The sequence below is a fragment of the Pollicipes pollicipes genome, unplaced genomic scaffold (assembly GCF_011947565.3).
Source record: "Pollicipes pollicipes isolate AB1234 unplaced genomic scaffold, Ppol_2.1 Scaffold_4740;HRSCAF=5597_pilon_pilon_pilon, whole genome shotgun sequence".
NCBI lineage: Eukaryota > Metazoa > Arthropoda > Thecostraca > Pollicipedomorpha > Pollicipedidae > Pollicipes > Pollicipes pollicipes.
Genome location: NW_023596545.1, coordinates 36,696,399 through 36,715,748, shown reverse-complemented (window position 1 = coordinate 36,715,748; position 19,350 = coordinate 36,696,399). Strand labels below are relative to the sequence as shown.

Here is a 19,350-nt window from a genome sequence, read left to right as displayed (position 1 = left end):
CATGATTACGACTGAAAGGATAATGCTCGCCGTCGGCCACGGCGTTTGTTGGTAACGGCCGTTACTTCAGACGGCTGCAACCAGTGCAACCCAAAGTTAGCGGTACAAATTTTGATGTCCCCACGTGCGTTGGCACTATGCCAACCTCGTCGGCGCGATGGTCCAGTACAAAACCAGACTCCCCATTCGGCTGTCAGCACGAATAAAGGCATCCGATGCATTGTTACTGGGCTGCACCATCATGGGCTCCGATTTTCATGTGGGTTTTGCACAGCTTATGTGACTGGTAGTCACCAACGTGACAGTTATCATGAGGATATCAATGGTCATAAAATTGTACAACCAGCTTCCATACTGCATTCTCCTCCCCATAACCGACGTTGGTACTTATTGCACGGGCGACTTAACTGGCGATGGAAGGCATCAGGTGGACCAAGCTGTTCAAAACACGCGCCAGCCCTTAGGGACAAGTCATTGCGATCAGCGACCATTTTTGTTCGCTAAACATATCAGACTGGAAGTGAAGCCACGATGTAAAACCACTGCCAGACTGGTTACTCTTACGTCACCGAACCATGCCGCAAGACACTATGGCTGCATTTATGCACGCACGCAAATCAGAGAGGCCATCGCCAGTATGGCACCAGTCCTTTGTGGGCTCTTGCGGCCTGACATAAACTATATATTTGCCGATGCATACCTTCTTGACATGCATTAAACCGTGCAAAACGTATCGAACAGGACCGTGGCAATCAGAAGGCAGCGACCTTCGCTGGGCCAACACCCCTGCATACTGATGACCCCCTGCGTCCGACATGAGCGGCACAGATTCTTCAAGCACCTCGAACAAGTTACCACACCGCCGTGAGTGTCGGCGGGCGCTACAAAGCGCTCCCGACGGCACGCTCTCGATCAGCGGCGTCCACGCCTCACTTCTAAGGGGCGTCGTGCGCCTTTGGCGGGGTATGCCCAGACGGGGGACGCCGGCGGCGCTGCCTGCACGTGCCGGCGACCGGCCGACCCGGCGGCAACATCACACGACGACGATGGCGCCCCACGGCACGTTAGCGCGCGCGGACACAGCCGCTTTGATGCGCCGCCGCCGCCATGTTTGGCGCTGCCGTTACGGCCTGGGCGCGTGCGTGGTCGCGCTGCTTGCCGAGCCTGCGCCGCCGTCGCCGCTCGCGCTGCCAACGAGACGCCCTTGTGGGGCGCAAGAGTCGACGCGGTTGTCCGCAGCATCGACGTCGTCAGTGCTCGCCGAAGGTTTCGAGCCTCGTCACAAAACGCTTGCCATCACGTTTGTCGCCACCCGCAAACATGCATATATATATAACATCTGCAGCCCCGCGCCGCGGTCCTCTGAAGCCACGATGAGGTCCGCCCGCCCTAAGGACAGCCCACTAGCACTGCCTGCTTGCTATCGGGGCATCAGACAGACCTCAGCAGCACTTCAGGATAATTGGCTGGACGTCCGATGCGGGCTCCCGTTTAGCACACGCCACTTGCAACACCGATAATGTCTGCCGGTAATTCGGAATGAGCGGGAGAGTGAGTGACGTAGCTGGCGTCAGTTTCTGAACGTCACGACGTGCGCGCCTGGGACTCAGGACAAACACATGCCATCCAAAGATATCTCAATCAAAGTCGTTCCTTGACAGCATAATAAAAGCGTCTCTACTTGCTCGACGTCAGCTCTATGCGATAACCTCCGTCGATGCACATATCAAATGCAGACCGCCAATATATTACAGGGCAGATTGTTCGTCTGACGTGAATGCGAATGAACACGCCGGAGGACTGCGTAGGCGGAGGGAGAGACAGCGGTGTGGGCTTTATCGCCGTAGATATCTTTTTGCGTCTCTCGGCTTTGTTGGGTTCCTCACTTCATTTTAGTCACGGCATTTTCTTGCCAGCGTACAAACTAATTACCAAATATGTGCCTTATTTGGATACAATTTTCCAGCGATGTTATGATGGTGACTGGTGACCGAGGCGTTTCGCTCAGAAGACAGAAACGCTAGCCTTATCAAGTGCAGCTTAGGACGCCAGCCAAACTTCCACTCACCAACAGCCGCGTCCCAGTGTCTACAGCTACAATCATGACGGCAATTACCATAGCAGCATTGCCTGTCATGAAATAAAATCTAATATAACACGATAGCAAATGCTCCACAGGCGAGGTCACGAGTGTGGCCCCAATTCTACAGACGAGGCCATCATCTCAGCCCTGTCACGATGACTTCCTCGCTTAGTGACAGGCACCTTGCATGCAAATAAGCCGCTCGACTTTGGAGCAGGAGCGATATCGGACGGGCCTTCCCGGGCCTTAGGTCCGTGCTGGTGAGCGTGCCGGGTCGGCTGTGGAGCGGGAGCGATCTCGGGCCCTCCCGAGCCTTCGGTCCGTGCTGGTGAGCGCGCCGGGTCGGCTGTGGAGCGGGAGCGATCTCGGGCCCTCCAGAGCCTTCGGTCCGTGCTGGTGAGCGTGCCGGGTCGGCTGTGGAGCGGGAGCGATCTCGGGCCCTCCCGAGCCTTCGGTCCGTGCTGGTGAACGTGCCGGGTCGGCTGTGGAGCGGGAGCGATCTAGGGCCCTCCCGAGCCTTCGGTCCGTGCTGGTGAGCGCGCCGGGCGACGGGCATCGCTCACTCAGCGCGTCTCCGGGCGTGGTATCGTGAGTCAGTCACCGCGCCACGGCTCGAATCTGGCCCTGCTTCCGGCACGCCGTGATTGGGGACAGCGCCTCAGCCTGAAGCCGGGACCGGACGTGAGGTGACACGACAGACTGGGCCTCCCCCCCCCCTCCCGCTCTCCACGCCTGCTCCCCATCCTGTGACACCGCCGTCTGCAACCTCGCAACGGGCCATTGTACCGTATACAGCGCCGCGATGACATCCACCCCTCCTAAGGACGGCCCAACCAAGGCTCGGCAGAGTTGAGAGATATTTTATGTTTGCATGTCCTCGGCCTGAATTTATGGTGGGAGGCTCGCAAAAGGGCCTGCCGTAAAGGGGCACTTTAACACGGTGCCGCCAAGTCACAATATATACGTCGGCCGGCTAATAACTATGCTGCGATGTCTTCACGACACCCTGCCGTCCGCCCACTAACCAAACATACCTTACACCGTGATGAAGTGAGCTTCTTTGGATGTTCACATATGTGTGAAGTATCCCGTCTTTGTTGCGATATGGTCACCAGGGACTGATCTCCATTAGGGGATAATTGGCGCCCGGTTGATGGCCGCGGTGGAGGCCATCCAAAATGACATGCAAGTCAATTGAGCTTGACCGTGGGGCGTTACAGCCTCGACCCGCAGTGATTTCCGTGTCCCGCACCCATGCGGACCGGCCCAGCCGCTCCCGGTCCAGAAACGGCTGGGCTTCAGCTGCGGCGCTGTCCGGCTGTCCGGTCCGGCTGTCCGGCTGTACGGTCCGCCCGTCCGGCTGTCGGTCTTCCTTCACCTGCGCCGCTGTCCGGCCCAGACGCCGCGGCTGAACCGGCCAGCATCGGCAGACCTGGTCGACCCGCCGCGCCAGCTGGTGATGGATGTCCCTCTCGGCCGCCCGGCCGCTTCCGGCCGCCGACAAAAGGCTAGCCGTGCCCCGTCACCGCTCCGGTGCTAGCTGTCCCGGTGGGGAGCGGCGTTGCAGTCTCCGGCTGGCAGCGGGCTGATAGAGCGCCCGCCGTGACCGAGCTTTGTCCGCCGGCCACCGCACGCACCCCGACCGTCCTTTGCCGCTGGGGTGTTTGCGAGTTGGAGCTCCAAGGTGCATCAGCCGGTGGCGGCTGGAATGTTTGTCCCTCGCCGCCAGCCGTGGGTGGATAGCCAGGAGCGCCTGCTCTCCATCACAGCCATGCTCGTTATCACACATTTATACGCACGCAGTGATCAAGGTGTGGCACGTCATGCTGAAGACGAAAAAATGGCGCAGTTTTGGTGCGTACTGACATTTTATGGGTTAAACGGCGTCTTTAATATGCAACAGTGCTACATAGATAAGACAAGAGTTATAGCCTCATTCTTCGGAGAAAAGCCAGGAGAACGGAGACATAGATGTGCTGATATTTCGGCAACACGCCTTTATCGAAAGGAATAGCAGAGGTGAATTAAAAATTGCCTGCCAAATGCACCTAATAGCTTATGAAAAGGCAATACCCTTAAGTAGCTTTTGTACCACGACCTCGCACCCTTGCAAGTGCTTACAAATTTTACAAACCGGTTCAAGTCCGCGAACTCTCTATCGGCCTTCCGTGGTGCGTGGTTTATTCGGAGCCTCATCGTCTTAGTCGACGCAGACGTGACCGGGCGGCCGTCGACGCGTACCCGCCACCGAGCAGGCCCATACGCCGGCCGTGCCCGCACCTCCCACCGCGTCCCCGCCCCCGCCCCCTGGCCTGCGCGTCTCGCACGACTGGCAACGGACAATGCGCCGGCGCCGACCGCGCCGGCCCCCGCCCGCCGGAGGCTCCTGTTGTTGATGGCGAGGTCGGTAGGACCATCTCCACTCCCCCCCCCCCCCCCTTCATCCCAAGCAGTCACAGGCCGCTGGGTTGCCGGCCAGCTCGGGGAGTTCTCTGCTCTTTAGCCTCGGACTTCTAGAGCTTTAAGTCGCTACGCGCCTGCAGTCCCCCCCGGAATGATTTTGGATAGCAGAAGTCGGCTCCCAAATGCTGGAGATTGTCAACGCCACTGAACACTCCAGCCGTGGGCGGGACCTGTTGACGACGGGAGCATGTCTTCATCGGTTGTGCTAACTGGAACATGCTCGGAGCAGGGCGGGTTCTGCCTCCGGTGGACACGTAACACACATCAGTGTCGCTTCTTGCTAGGCTGACATGTATTCAGTGAGTGGGTTTACATTTCAACACCGATGCAAATGATGCCAGACGCCAAACTTGCGCACTGAAGGTCACCCCGCCTCAGCCTCCTGTGGTGTGACGTTTTAGTTTTTCTCGGTGCCAATTTGTTCACGGCAGCTTCTTGTTAGCGTTCATGCCAAATGCGTGAGTAATTGAAATGGCAAGTGTCAGCGATATGATCACTGACAGATTCTGCTGCGCGAGCGTCGACACCAGCCGAGCACTTCCAGAGAAGCCTGTCTGCCAGGTTTCCGTCCAAACATCACTCAGTCACCAAACCACGGGTCACCGCGACGCCACATCCTCGCAGCTGCCCCCCCCCCTATCTCTTGGCCACGACGACTCACCTCGGAGGGCTCGCGGTTGTCCAGCTGCCCCCCCCCGCCCCCTATCTCTCGGCCACGACGACTCACCTCGAAGGGCTCGCGGTCGTCCAGCTGCCCCCCCCCCCTCGACCCATGACCTCAGCGGCACGCGCCCTGCTCCTGACTCACAGCAGCGGACGTCTGCTGCCCGGCGCCGGCGGTGCCAGCATCGCTCGCGGTCAGGCTGTCGGCGGGGCGGCAGACCGACATCCATCTGGGCGGCAGCCTGTCGACGGGTGACGCCCGCGGCGGCGCGCGCCGCCCCCGCCTCGTCACGAGGTGTGACATGCCGGGGACCAGTCGCGTCGCTGACAGCACGGCCCGCGCGCCGACGGACAACACGCTGCGGTGACGTCACTAGAGGAGGGCCGCTCCAATTGGTCGAGGCAAACACCGCTAATCACGGCACGCCGTCCATCTGCACCTAATGGAACGACTGTAGTCGGAAATAAGAAACGGGGAACGTTCGATACGTCATGAGGCCCGCGAGGTTCTCACCACAATCGCCGATACCCCGAGAGAGGCGTGAAACTATCGGCGTTGAATAAATCTGAACAGATCGCAGCGTGACAGCGAGGCAGCATGAAATGCACCAGAGATCACCAGGAGGACAGCAGATGCCACCTAAGTTACATATATCGCCACGAATACAGCAGAAGCCAACAGGACAGCGGTGCGCGTGCACCAGCCATGTCCTCTGCAGGATCATAGGTCACGCCCGCCCGGAGCCCGCCTCGGCTGGGCCACACCGTCGCGACCCGCCGACGGCGGATGACAAATGACGTCGACGCCGCCGGCCGCGTTTGAAGAAAACGGCGACTGAGCACCTATCGGCGCTCCATCTCCACCCGCGATGGGCCATTGTGTACAGGTCACGGACGGGGGCGCGTGACTAGAGATCAGCAGTTAGGCTAAACCGCCAAGCCTGAGACGCATTGCAATTCAGATGCCGAAACGTCGCCGACGCCACCGCCACGCGCCTTTCGCTGTGAGAATGGTGCTGACGTGGATCGTGGTCGGAAAAGAAGCAAGCGTGGCGAGCGGGCCGATAACGGCACCGGCTAAAAAGTTTGTGATGCATTTTCACGTGTACGCGTTCACGCATGTGTGTAGCTTCCCACGTATTTATATCCTGGCACCGATACACATAGGAGTTACACACTAGGCCAGTTGACAGGATGACCTATTAGCCTGGCTCATCAGGAACACATGTGTATAAATAAACACTCGCTGCTCACACTGGCGGATAATCAATGACCATTTAACATGAAGGTTATATAAAACTCGGCGTTTTCAGGCCTAAGGTCTTGCTATCAGGTGCCTCTGTTACAGCGTCCTTTGTCACTACACGTATATTTTGCCGGAGAGGTCATATGCAGGGCGGGCCCTACGTGAACAGTGCAAAATTTTCAAGTTGAGCAGCTTGGTCCGGCCCACCACGCCAACAGCCGGTATGGTCTCTGGAAGTTATAATCAAGATATCTTGAAAATACATGTTTGCATACTAACATGCCTTACATAGTTACCTGGTTACAATACAATATTAGCGCCCGCCGATCACAGCGGTATGCAGCCTCTCAAGACAAGAGGTAGGTGCTTTCAAAGCCGCGCTTTTTATCTGTACAGACGCTTTCATGTAAGCTGCTTCCCGCCGTTTATGTTCGGCTTCATCGCAATTTGAAAAAAAATATAGCCTTTTGTACCCGACACGTATGGGAAACGTAAAGCGTACCGAAAGGGAAAAAAGTTTGCGCAGCATGAGACAAAGCCAGGCCCAAATCCCGACGACCAGGCTCGCACTGGCACAGCGTAAAACAGACAATCGTACTGGCGGGGCATGAAAAGATACGAGGAGCCGGTCGTGTGGGCTTGGACGCAAACCAAGGATCCGTAGTTTTGGGGTTTTATGTATTTATATCAGAGCTCGGCAACCACAGCCGTGAGAATATCCGCGCGATAAGGCGAATATGCTGCGAATGTAAATCACAGAGTTAAATTTAATAATACTAAATACGGCGAATATAAATCACCGAGCTACCACGGCACTGGATGGCTCATAGATGCACCGGTAACAACCGGAAACCGAGGAACGTCATATTTACGAAATCGGTTTTAATGAAATATACTGTAGCGGTGGACCATGCCCCCGGGTCAGCGTGTCAGCATGTAATGCGAGTGGGGCGATGACTCATATCTGGGTGAGGAGAACAATCACGGCTCGGGGCGGTGCGTCACGGTGGCGCCGGCCAGTCGCACGCAGATCGTGTTGCGGGTATAAGCCTTGGAAGGAGTAAAGGGGTGCTGCTCGGGCGCGTGGCGGGGGGGGGGGGGGAGGGGAGTCTCTCTCTGGCGGCGTTGTGTGCGGCAGTTCGCCGGTGTGTGTGTGGTGGTCCAACCGAGATGTGATCTCGAGTAGACATACCGTGAGAAAAACCTAGGGGAAATGGCGCGTGTCATGAAGCGTACAAAGGTGTGAAACCCCGTGGCTCTGCAACATGTTCGCCCACGATGTCTACGCTTCTTTACAATCCTTTAGTCAGTTATGAAAACCTATGGAAGTTAGTTAGGAACCTAGTCAGTTATGAAAACCACAGATTGATCGACTGCTTTACTTTTTTCCACAGGAACTGCTACGTGCGACCAGACTCATCTCTAATCAATTTTCGAATAGTGTAGCTTTGTGAATTATGGAAGTATCCTATTCAGGGTCACACACACACACACACACACACACACACACACACACACACACACACATATATATATATATATATATATATATATATATATATATATATATATATATATATATATATATATATATATGCTATGGCTCAATCTTTAGTGAACACGAGGGAGAGGCCTGCGCGGGCAAGATTTCCTTTACGCAATCCACCCGCCACCCATGGGAGTGAGCCAATAACCACCGGTGGCCCTAAAGTATTTACGCGAACGTAACGCAAATGTTTTACTCATACCTGCAACCATAGCCGCAATTTTCCCCAAATTTTTACCCGATTCAACCCGCTACCCATCCTGTATGGGTACCCATGGGTTTACCCAGCCCGCAAAGTCCCCCAGTCCGAAGTCCCACCTCCAATACCACAGCTGTTCACGTGAGACGTACCAGCTGAGCTAGACGGGTGCTCGGTCGGCTGCGCTGGAGTCACCCAGCAACAGACCGCAGGACTGCAGGTGGGTGCCCCAAACAGGAAACCGGCTATATATAACTCAAGCAATCGTGACGGGCTTCTGACACGACCCGAGAATGTCTGACATGGCTGGAGAATGGAGGCCGTATCTAGTTTGAAAGCGTCACGCGCTGCCGCAGCCGCGTTGCGACACGTGTGCCAAAAGCTGCGTCTGATTGAGCCGTCATGACAATTCCACTGCTTTGACAGTTTCCTCGAAGATAGCCTAACAAAGCGCCTGGCGACGCCTTTCCTTCCATTTTACTCTTCGAAAGTGGAGAGGCTGCTGGTGTCCGGTGCTACTACATGCGAATGAAGAAGCACCATCCAGCTGATTAACTTCAAGTGTCAGACATTCCAGTCTCATAACCATGCTTTCGACTTGAGAAAACGTTTACTGGTATCTAACTGTTGTATGCTCCTCTGTCCACACTCTTCACGGCAGGGGCGTGGTTTCGCCTATTAAGCTGTGAGGGGAGAGGGCTGAACAGTAAAAATCACGAAACATTACCAAAAAACACGCCAACAAACGTGTTCTCCCCGGATTTGTCCAAATTTCTGCTCAAAGCTCAGGGGAACTGAACAGGAAACCACACCCATGTTTCGCAGCGTGTGGCAGTGCCGGCACGACCTGATAAGTGCCGCCTGACTGGCCCACCTGGGGCGTCAGGCCGTCTGCCGCTCACTCTACCCGACGGCGGCGCCGGCCGGCTGGCAACAGCGCGCGCCGCCTTCCCCCCCCCCGCAGTCCCCTCCCGCCTGCGGCTGAGCTGCAAACCGTCTGCAAGGAGTGGCACGCGCCGCCGACAGCGTCAGGGACGGCGGGCAAGGTCGGCTGACCCCGGGTCACCGCCGACGTGACGACGGCGGCTGACGCTGACCCAAGTCTGACCTCGAACGTGACCTCCCGCCGGCCCTGCGGGAGCTCACGGAGCTGTACGTGTGCTTTCGCTTGTCATCGCAGAGATGGACACATCATGGACACAGTGTCTGCGATGCGTCTACTCAAGGATGCGGGCAATCCGGCCAGCACCCAGTCACGACTGGTATGCGCGACTCCCCAGTAAATACTATCATGTCAGCTCGGTATTCATTTTGCAATTCGTTAAAGCGTTTGAAGGCATGCATTCAATGTTGGACATCGTGGGCGGTTATCTGAGTAACAGCCGTTGTGATGCTATGCGGGCAACCCACCCACGCCCTGGAGCGCGGTGGAACGCCTGCTAAACCTCAGCCCAGCAACGTGTTGTGGCTCGTAATAAATGCCCTTCGCGCCAATTTTAGCTCACCCCTTTTCAACCTCCGTCATTAGCTAGCATATTTATATATATATATATATATATATATATATATATATATATATATATATACACTAGTGAATAGTTATTTCTGAACGTAGTTTCCGATCGCTGAAAAGGGGATTAAGGATTTATAGCGCATTTCAGTGTCAAGGCACACTGTCCGTGGGGACGGTCCAACCATCCCATCCGGCCACACCCACCCTCCCGGCTCAAAGTCGCCGCGATTTGGATGCGATCGGACAGACCTGGCATGAGCCGTCGCCCAGAAACTGACATCCCTCCAGGCGGTCCGCAAGAGGACTTTCGAGCTGCTCCCATAGCGGAGACAAGGCTCCTCGAGCTGGGCCCGGACAGGAGAACGGCAAGCGATGACTGGCCGGATCAGGCCGCCGCTGCACTGTTCACACAGTGTACGGAACAGGGCACGGCGCACCTCCCACGTATGCTGCGCTGTCTAACCAGGAGCGCACGGTGCACGTATCACACGCGTATCATGCACGTATCACACCAGGCTTATCTGTTGGCCCGAGTTCAGCTCATGCATGACCCGACTATAAAACAGCCGAGAACACCTTGTAGGGCAGCAGAGAACACGCTGTAGACCAGCAGAGAACACACTGCAGAGCAGCAGAGAACATACTGCAGAGCAGCAGAGAGCACACTGCAGAACAGCAGAGAACACATTGTAGAGCAACAGAGGACGCACTGTAGACTAGCAGAGAGCACACTGCAGAGCAACAGAGAACACACTGCAGAGGAGCGGAAAACACGTTGTAAATCAGCAGAGAACACACTGTAGATCAGCAAAGAGCACACTGCAGAGCAAAATAGAACACTTGAGAACAGCATAGAACACACTGCAGATCAGCAAGCACACTGTAGAGCAGCAGAGAACACACTGTAGACCGGCAGAGAACACACTACACAGCAGCAAAAAACACAGTTCAGACCGGCAGAGAACACTGCACCTGGCGGCTCCGGTCTCAGCGCCAGCCTCGTGACCGATCGGCTGCCGGCGGCGCTCCGTGCACGCGTCGCACCCGACCGCCCGGTTGAGCCACCCGCCCCAGCAGCGCATCTCCTATCTCGGAGCTGGATCAGGTCGCGCGCGACGCGTAACAAACGACCGCGCGCCGCCTTATCTCCGGCCGGCGCGCCCGCGAGACGGCGCCGTCAATGCCGCCAGTCGCTCCGCATCAAGAGCTTTCAGTCGCGAGGCGCCCCCGTGCCGCTCTCCCGGGCTATCGCCGACCGCGCTCGGCCGGCGCGCGTCTGGGGCGCGACTCCCGGGCGCGCGTCACGGTTCCCGGAGCGCGTGCCCCAGCGCGGCGGCGCGGACCGAGCGGCGCGGCGCTCCGCGGCTGCCGCCCGCGTGGTCTCGCGCCTTGTAAGGAGCCGACCGAGCGCGGGCTTATAGGGTCGTATGCGATCTGAGCTGGCAGGTGGGATGGCCGCGCCGAGGTATTTATGCACTCACGAGCCGATAGGTCCGCCGGCCGCGCGCAGCACGCCGGCCGAACCGGACTGTCCAGTGCGAGGTCTGAAGGACGGCGAAGGCCGTGCCTGGCTGCGTGCCTGAGCTGTGAGGCCTGCGACTGGTGAGGCTGACCAACACCGTCTGCAATGCGACCGTTTTCAGCCGGCCGGGGCATGACGACAGCGACCCCAAAGGCTTCCGTCGGTTACCTGCAAGCCTGGGAGCAACGGCTATTGCGGATATTTGTCAGCCGCAAGAATGCTATAGTGATTTTAAGATCACGTTGTCATGCCAAGCCATGTCTTGATCGTGAATAGAGGCTGTTTATCTCTAAATGCGCAGGCCTATCCACGGCGAACGCTTCGGAATTTCTTAAGCTTAGGAAAGTTTATCAGTCAGATAGCAAGAAAGGTTGATTAATGGCCACGTGAGCTGTTGATGTGCGCTCAGCCCATGTCCACATCAATGCATGATATCAAAATCACTCTCTTTCTGCCCCTCGTTCTCTGTCTCTCTTTCTCTCTCTCTCTCTCTCTCTCTCTCTCTCTCTCTCTCTCTCTCTCTCTCTCTCTCTCTCTCTCTCTCTCTCTCTCCCTCTCTCTCTCTCTCTCTCTCTCTCTCTCTCTCTCTCTCTCTCTCTCTCTCTCTCTCTCTCTCTCTCTCTCTCTCTCTCTCCCTCTTCCTCTCTTCTTCCATTCTGAGCCGTATCTTAAGGTTGATTCATATCCCTCGCTCCGGTGTCCTCAATTCACACTCCCGCATTTTCTATGCCCCTGGCTTCTCATCTTTCATGATGCGTTATAAGGACTTGTCCGTTTTTTCTCCTGCGCTTAATCGTCCCTTTCTTCAAGAAACATTCATTCACGAAACGAGACTATTAACCTGTCTCTCTATTTACGCAGATGTCTCAGCACGCACCACGCGCATTAGCCTTTGCATCTTACCACAGACCACCTGTGATGGACCACCAGACCAGTCTCAGACCAGTCTCTAGAAACCACCGATCCTCCGCAGCATTCGTGACTGGACCACCGGTCCTCCACAGACCACCCGTGACTGGACCACCGATCCTCCACAGACCACCCGTGACTGGACGACAAGTCTCCCACGGACCACTCGTGACTGGACCACCGGTCCTCCACAGACCACCCGTGACAAGACCACCAGTCTTCCACACACCACCAGCGACAGGACCACCAGCTTCCCGCACGCCACCAGCTTCCCGCACACCACCAGCCTCCCGCACACCACCAGCGGCAGGAGCACCAGTCTTCCGCACATCACCACGGACAGGAGCACCAGTCTTCCACACACCACCAGGGACGGGAGCACCAGCCTTCCGCACACCACCAGGGAGAGGACCACCAGCGACAGGAACACCAGTCTTCCACACACCACCGGGGACGGGAGCACCAGTCTTCCGCACACCACCAGGGACGGGAGCACCAGTCTTCCACACACCACCAGGGACAGGAACACCAGCGACAGGAACACCAGTCTTCCGCACACCACCAAGGGCAGGAGCACCAGTCTTCCACACACCACCGGGGACGGGAGCACCAGTCTTCCGCACACCACCAGGGACAGGAGCACCAGCGACAGGAACACCAGTCTTCCGCACACCACCAGGGGCAGGAGCACCAGTCTTCCACACACCACCAGGGACGGGAGCACCAGTCTTCCACACACCACCGGGGACGGGAGCACCAGTCTTCCGCATACCACCAGGGACAGGACCACCAGCGACAGGAACACCAGTCTTCCGCACACCACCAGGGGCAGGAGCACCAGCCTTCCACACACCACCAGGGACAGGGCCACCAGCCTCCCGCACACCACCAGCGACAAGAACACCAGCCGTCCGCACACCACCCGTGACAGCACCACGGGGGAGCCAGCCATCACGCGCGTGCCGCCTGTCACGCACGTCCCAATCTTGGAGCACATTCACATCCATACGCGGGCGTTGGGCGGCGCGTGGGGCCGGGCCGCAGCCTCTTGGCGGCCGAAGCGTCACGTCCGGCGCCGCGTGCGGCCCGAGTTAGCCTCCCGAGACTCGCACCATATTCGGGGCACGTCGCAGCGGTCGCCCATTCAGCGACGGTCCGACGGCGAACGCGGCCGGACCGCACGGGACCCGGGCGGCTGGCTGGCTGGCTGGCTAGCTGGTTAGTTGGCATCCCCAAGGGCCGAATGGGCTGTTTGTGTTACCTCTGTGTTGCGCGGCATGTGGCCCCTGTGAATACTAGGCTATATGCAAGTTGGTCTGTCGAATAGGGCCTCGGTTTGGTACACCTGGTCATTTTTGAGGCCGGCCCATCTTGTCATTTACAGAGGGAAACGGCGGAAGGCGCCTCTCGTCACTCCAAGTCTCTCGCTTGTTTCATGTCTCGCCAATTGAACGCCAGCATCTCAGGTCCAACACATCTGACCACCTACATTAACGTCGAAAAGAAGTGTTGAGCTTCGCTCCTTCATCAGGCCGTTAACTTTCAGGCTAAGTTTGCAAAGACTGGCTCAATAGGCTCAGAAGTTCCCTTGAATGGACAGGAAATAGACAGGTAATTTATATCGGTGAATTCGGGCCTACTGGTTCTCCGGTGGCCGTTTTTCCTTCAGCAATCGTACTTCACTTCGTTCGTTGTCAACGCCGTTATTAAAATTTTTCACTCAAAAGAAAGACATTGTCGTTAAGCAAGCTTCTATGAGATTTCAGAGCCAACCCGAGCCGGCTGTCACCAAGCCACTACCTCTATGAGGCTATCTCAGGCTCATCAAAGAACTAATCCCCCCGGACAATTTGCCTGAGCATCTATTCCCGTGTCCTGATTATCCCGTAAACGGGAATGCGTTGCACTTGAACACTCAGCGACAAGATTACAGTCATATTTTTATCAGCGCTCTGCAGACGATGAAACCGATGAAAACCCCCTTTGGGCAAACTCATACACGATGGATTCATCACTCTACTGAGACAATGAAGAATGTCGTACGCCGCGCCCCCGCGGTCCACCAGCGCGCTCAGCTCCAGGGACGGCCCTCGGGCGTCCGCGCCACTGTCCCCCCTCCCCCCCTCGCGGTCCGCCAGCGCGCTCAGCTCCAGGTGACGGCCCTCGGGCGCCCGCGCCACTGTCCCCCATCCCCCCCCCCGCGGTCCGCCGGCGCGCTCAGCTCCAGGTGACGGCCCTCGGGTGCCCGCGCCACTGTCCCCCTCCCCCCCCCCCCTCGCGGTCCGGCAGCTCGCTCTCAGCTCCAGATGACGGCCCTCGGGCGTCCGCGCCACTGTCCCCCCCTCCCCCCCTCGCGGTCCGGCAGCTCGCTCTCAGTTCCAGATGACGGCCCTCGGGCGCCCGCGCCACTGTCCCCCCTCCCCCCCTCGCGGTCGGGCAGCTCGCTCTCAGCTCCAGACCCTGACACCCGGGTGCCGACGCCGCTGTCGCTGCCGCAGAGGCCAGGCGGGCCGGCCGTCTCCCGCGGCAGCCCTCACACGGCGGCGCGACACGTCCAACCAATTATAGCCAAATGGCCGGCGCTCTCGCTCCGTGGGGTGACCACCAATGGCGCCGCACCGACGCCGTGGACCGGGCCGACGGCCCGCCGCCTTATAAGCGCCGACCAATTAGTCTCCGACCGAGGGCGCCGCTTGACGAGGCCGCCCAGGCGACGTCACGTTCGTAATCTCAGAGCCGTCACCGAACAGAAGCGCTCCAGGCCGCCGCCGGCCGCTCAGCTGCTAAGTCCGGTCACCGCATGGCTTGACCGCCCGCAGCCGACATGCCGGGCTGTCACTCAGCGTTCAGCGCGAGCAGGCGGCCGACGTCGCTCCTTTGTTTTCGGAGCGGCGCACCCGACGGCCGGTGGTTCCAGCCGTGCAAAAATCGCCGTCCGGCGCGCGCGCGCGGATTGTCGTGTCACTCAGCAGCGGGTCAGCGCGGACTCAGCCGGGCCGCGAGCGACGGGTGTTGTGGCGGGCCTGTCGGCGGCCGGCCGCGCTGACTGACGCGGTGCTCGCCAGTGGCCAAGGGAGGCGCGCCGAGGCTCGCTCACGCGGGGAGGCTCACCGGCCAGGGGCCCCGCTGTTACCAGGGGCCCCGCCTCCAGGGCCCCCGGCCAGGGGCCCCGCCGTTACCTGCCTCCACACGCGTGGCAAACGTGATAGATGCGCATCCCACATCCTGTAAATTGGAGTTTCAACTCGTAGCGTGACGGCTGCAGCATGGCGTTTCGCATCGCGTGGGATGATATAGTGGGTAGTGATAGCGTAGTGGTTAAGCTGTGCGTTTGGGGAACTATATGTATGGGATTCGATTCCTGCGATGTCCCCGCCCTCACCGCCACTATGTGAGCCAGGTGGTGCCATATAATCTCAGCAGATGAGAGCGTCTAAAGCCCCAGGAACGCACGTGATATAATGTGGAACAGTTTTTATTTTCTTAAGACCTGTTGCTGTAATCGTGTTGGTAGTACATATAACGATGTAGTCAAGGGCATAGAGGACAAAAAGGGTGGTCAGACTTAGCATCCCCTTGAGGAGCCGGGAAGCCAAATAGCCCCTCCACTCGCCAAAAGGGCGTTTTAATATATGTATATATATATATATATATATATATATATATATATATATATATATGTATATATGTATATAATGGACATGCATATCCATGAGAGCTAAGATAAATATTTCTTGAGGAAACAGGGTAGAATAAAGATAAAACCTCTTCAAAACTATTCCAGGAGATCCTACCGTTCCTGGAGCGGTTAAAAGGCCCTTACTGGGCTAAAATGGGTCTCTGTAAAAACACAAAATTGGGCAAATAAAACGAATTTAGGGCGGTATGGGATACCGCGGACGCCGCCAGTTTGTAGTTTAAGTACCCTCATTCATGAAAAAACGTCATGATATCTACAGTAGCATAATCAAGCTTTACAACTATTTTCTCGTCAGAAAGCTAAGACTACACATGTATATCGTATACTTCTGTCCTACTTGCGCACATATCATGATAATGCAAACATATATTTTATCAAGTGATGGCGTATTAGGCCCGACACTGGTGACGAGCCGGAGATCGTTGCCGTCCGGCTGGAGGCCTCTGTGCGCTGGAGAACGGAAACTCCGGCCCGGACCCACCGAGCACGCCCCGTGCGGCCGCAGAGCTCCGCGGATCTTATTTCGTTGGTTGATTGTAGGATCCACTGCTATTTTATCACAGTTCGTCCACTTTTCTCTGTGGATGATGATGATCATCATAGGGGTCTCTCTCTCTCTCTCTCTCTCTCTCTCTCTCTCTCTCTCTCTCTCTCTCTCTCTCTCTCTCTCTCTCTCTCTCTCTCTCTCTCTATATGGTTAGCCTTGTTTGACGGTGCCACTCCGCTTGCGCGGGAGGGTAATCTCTCTGTAGCTGCATGGTGAGGGGTCTGTTGATCACTACGAGTCCGATGTATGTACACGCCACTGGACAGGAACGCGCGTTCTCATTTTTTCCAGCAGCACATCTTTCAAGGGAGTGAGAACTCTGACACAGTCTAACTTGCCTCATTGGCGAAATCCTGGCCATGCGCCTGAAGGTATAGCAGTAGTATACATGCATCATTCACACAACCGTCATATATATATATATATATATATATATATATATATATATATAAATTTCCATTTACATAGGCAATAACAAGAGGCCGAATGGTAAAGGTGAAGAAACACATACATCTATTTACCCTCATCATGCTATTTCCCTTAAACTTTGTGTTCTCTCCTTTTCCCTCTCTTACCCTGTGTGACATTTACTCACGGATGTGATTTAATGTCACACAGCGTAAGACCAACGACGGGTGAGCGTGGTGGCTGTTAATGACTCTGTCAGTTTCACGCGTCATTACCGGATGTATCTGAAGGCGTTTCGGAGCAGTTCTATCGCTATGTTTGCCGACGGGTTCCCTTTATCGGCGCAGCCTTAAGCCGACTTCATATGTCAGTGGATGCCCACGCAGTGAACGATGCCAGAACAATGCCGTCGATATGTGCACTTCTGCAGACCTCGGGAGCGTGTATCACATGATGTCTGAGGATGAGTCAGGGATGAGGATCGTGCAAAAGCATTCCTCGCACTCGATTCAATGAACTCGCCGGAAATGAAGCTGCAGGATAGCCGGACTCCTCCTTGTGTATGCCGGTTATCAGCTTCACTTCTCATATTCCTGCTGATGTTTACTTACAGGCAGCCGACCCCTGCACCGGTGTCCGCGAATCCGGTGGCGGGACTTTCATGCTGGATAGGGGAGGCGCGTGGTATAGGGATATTCCGTCCCCTGGGACTGCTCTGAGACGCCTATGCGCGCGCAATTTACGGTTAGTGGGAAAACAGGCTGGAATATACAGTTGAGAAACAGGCGTGGATGGAAGCGGGATAGTGCATTTTCAAGAGTTGGAGTTGCCCGCAACTTCGCTGTGTCTAGTTTCTATAAATGGAGAATATGCCTACCACAACTTAGAAGAGGCACCTGAACGCGACGTTGAGCAATACTGCTATGTAATGGCAAACACATGTACGGATTTATTGCTTAACACCGCGACATACGTGCTTTTAACTTGACGCGGCCAAACTTTGCATGCAGACTGAGACTGGCACGCGGCATCACGCACCAGTGGCCCTGTTCCGTGCACTCGACGCCGAATGCCCAGCTCGGAGAGGGCACGACCCCGCCTCGTCTCTCCGCCAGCCGGCGGCACCGATCGCCCGCCGCCTGCCGTTCGGTGTTATGCCGGCCCGCACGGCCCCCCGGAGAGCACTGAGCGCCGGGCCATGCGTCGGTCCGCCTCGGGCGCGCCCAGCGGAGCGCCGGGTCAGATCTGGGGCAGGTCAGCTCGCCGCGGCAGCTCCCGGCGCCGGCCGACGGCGGCGCTCGGGGCTGACGAACGTGTAGCGCGGACGCGGGCGGACTGTGGCCTTGAGCAACGGGTGCCGGCAAGATAAGAAACTGTCCAACTGTCGCAGGACTTGGGTAATGTGCAGCGACAATCAATGGCATTCATGATAGCGGGCAGACTGGCGAATGCAAACTGAATGCCAAGGCGTAGCGGAAGTGAATCACATTGCCGACGTCGCAGCAGTCATAGGACTGGGCTTACCTACTTCATAAGGTAACGCTATCAAACGCAAGATGTTGTTCCCACATACCAAAAAGTAGGGCGAAACGTATTTGCAAAGCAAGGCGCGTCGGTGCCGTACGTCCGACGCTCCGTGCCTTCTGAGCACGGCTTGGGCCGAGGTATGTCTGGTGCTGTGAACGAGGGTCACTTGACCTGACCCGACCTGCCACTTTCAACCGAGTGTCACAGCTGGCCATAGACATGGAAAATGCGGCATGGAAGGTGTAGCCACACCACACCAATTTTACTCCAAATAAGGGTAAGTTCAGAATCTCTTCATAAAAGGCTGCCACTTCCGGGACGTTGGCCACACCCGTTTTTCAGCATTCTTTTCCCGCGTGGCAGATATCGCACCACGCCATATCGGTACTGAGAACCGCAGCCGGCACCAGCTTGGCACCAGCCCGGCACCAGCCCGGCACCAGCCTGGCGCCAGCCAGGCACCACCGATGCCATGCCAGGGCTGGTGTCACACAACTAACCGGCATGCGATGTAGGTTTTAAGACTCGGCTACTAACCCTACCACTCTGAAAAGACAACGATGTTTCACGACATGTCGTTGTGGCCTACCAAGAACATTTGACCTGCCAACAAACTGTTGTGCGACACCGAACAACGACCTCGCACAGCCTGTGCTGCCAGGGGTGCAGCTTTGCAAAATAACAGAGGGGGAGGGGGGGGGGGACAGTGGGAAACGACAAAATATTTTCCCCAAACAGCCAAAAATGCATTTTCTCTCCGAATTTAGCCTACTTTCTTCTGAATATTGGGAGAGTTTGACCCCAAGCTGGGGATGGGCCCGGAACCTCTCCCCCAAAATGGGAAGGACATCACACTCCCCATGTACGCGCCACCCCAGCAGCGCCCCGCGCCCTCTGACCCGCACCCACGCAGCTGACCTGTGGTGGCGGGCGTCGGCCAGCGCCGCGGCCGCCGCCAGCAGCACGGCCGTCGTCAGCAGGCAGCCGTGGGCGGCCATCTCCCGGCGGGGCGGGTCTCGACGAG

The 19,350-nt window shown here is 56.9% G+C and overlaps 1 protein-coding gene across 1 annotated transcript in view; it reads right to left on the bottom strand.

Annotated features, from left to right (window-relative positions):
* LOC119098555 (collagen alpha-1(I) chain) overlaps window positions 1-19,350 on the bottom strand; it is a 26,500-nt gene extending 7,150 nt beyond the window's left edge. Inside the window, exon 1 of the mRNA XM_037221518.1 lies at window positions 19,245-19,350. Within this exon, the coding sequence (XP_037077413.1) occupies window positions 19,245-19,324 (80 nt within the window). The 5' untranslated portion in view covers window positions 19,325-19,350. The remainder of the gene's footprint in view (window positions 1-19,244) is intronic.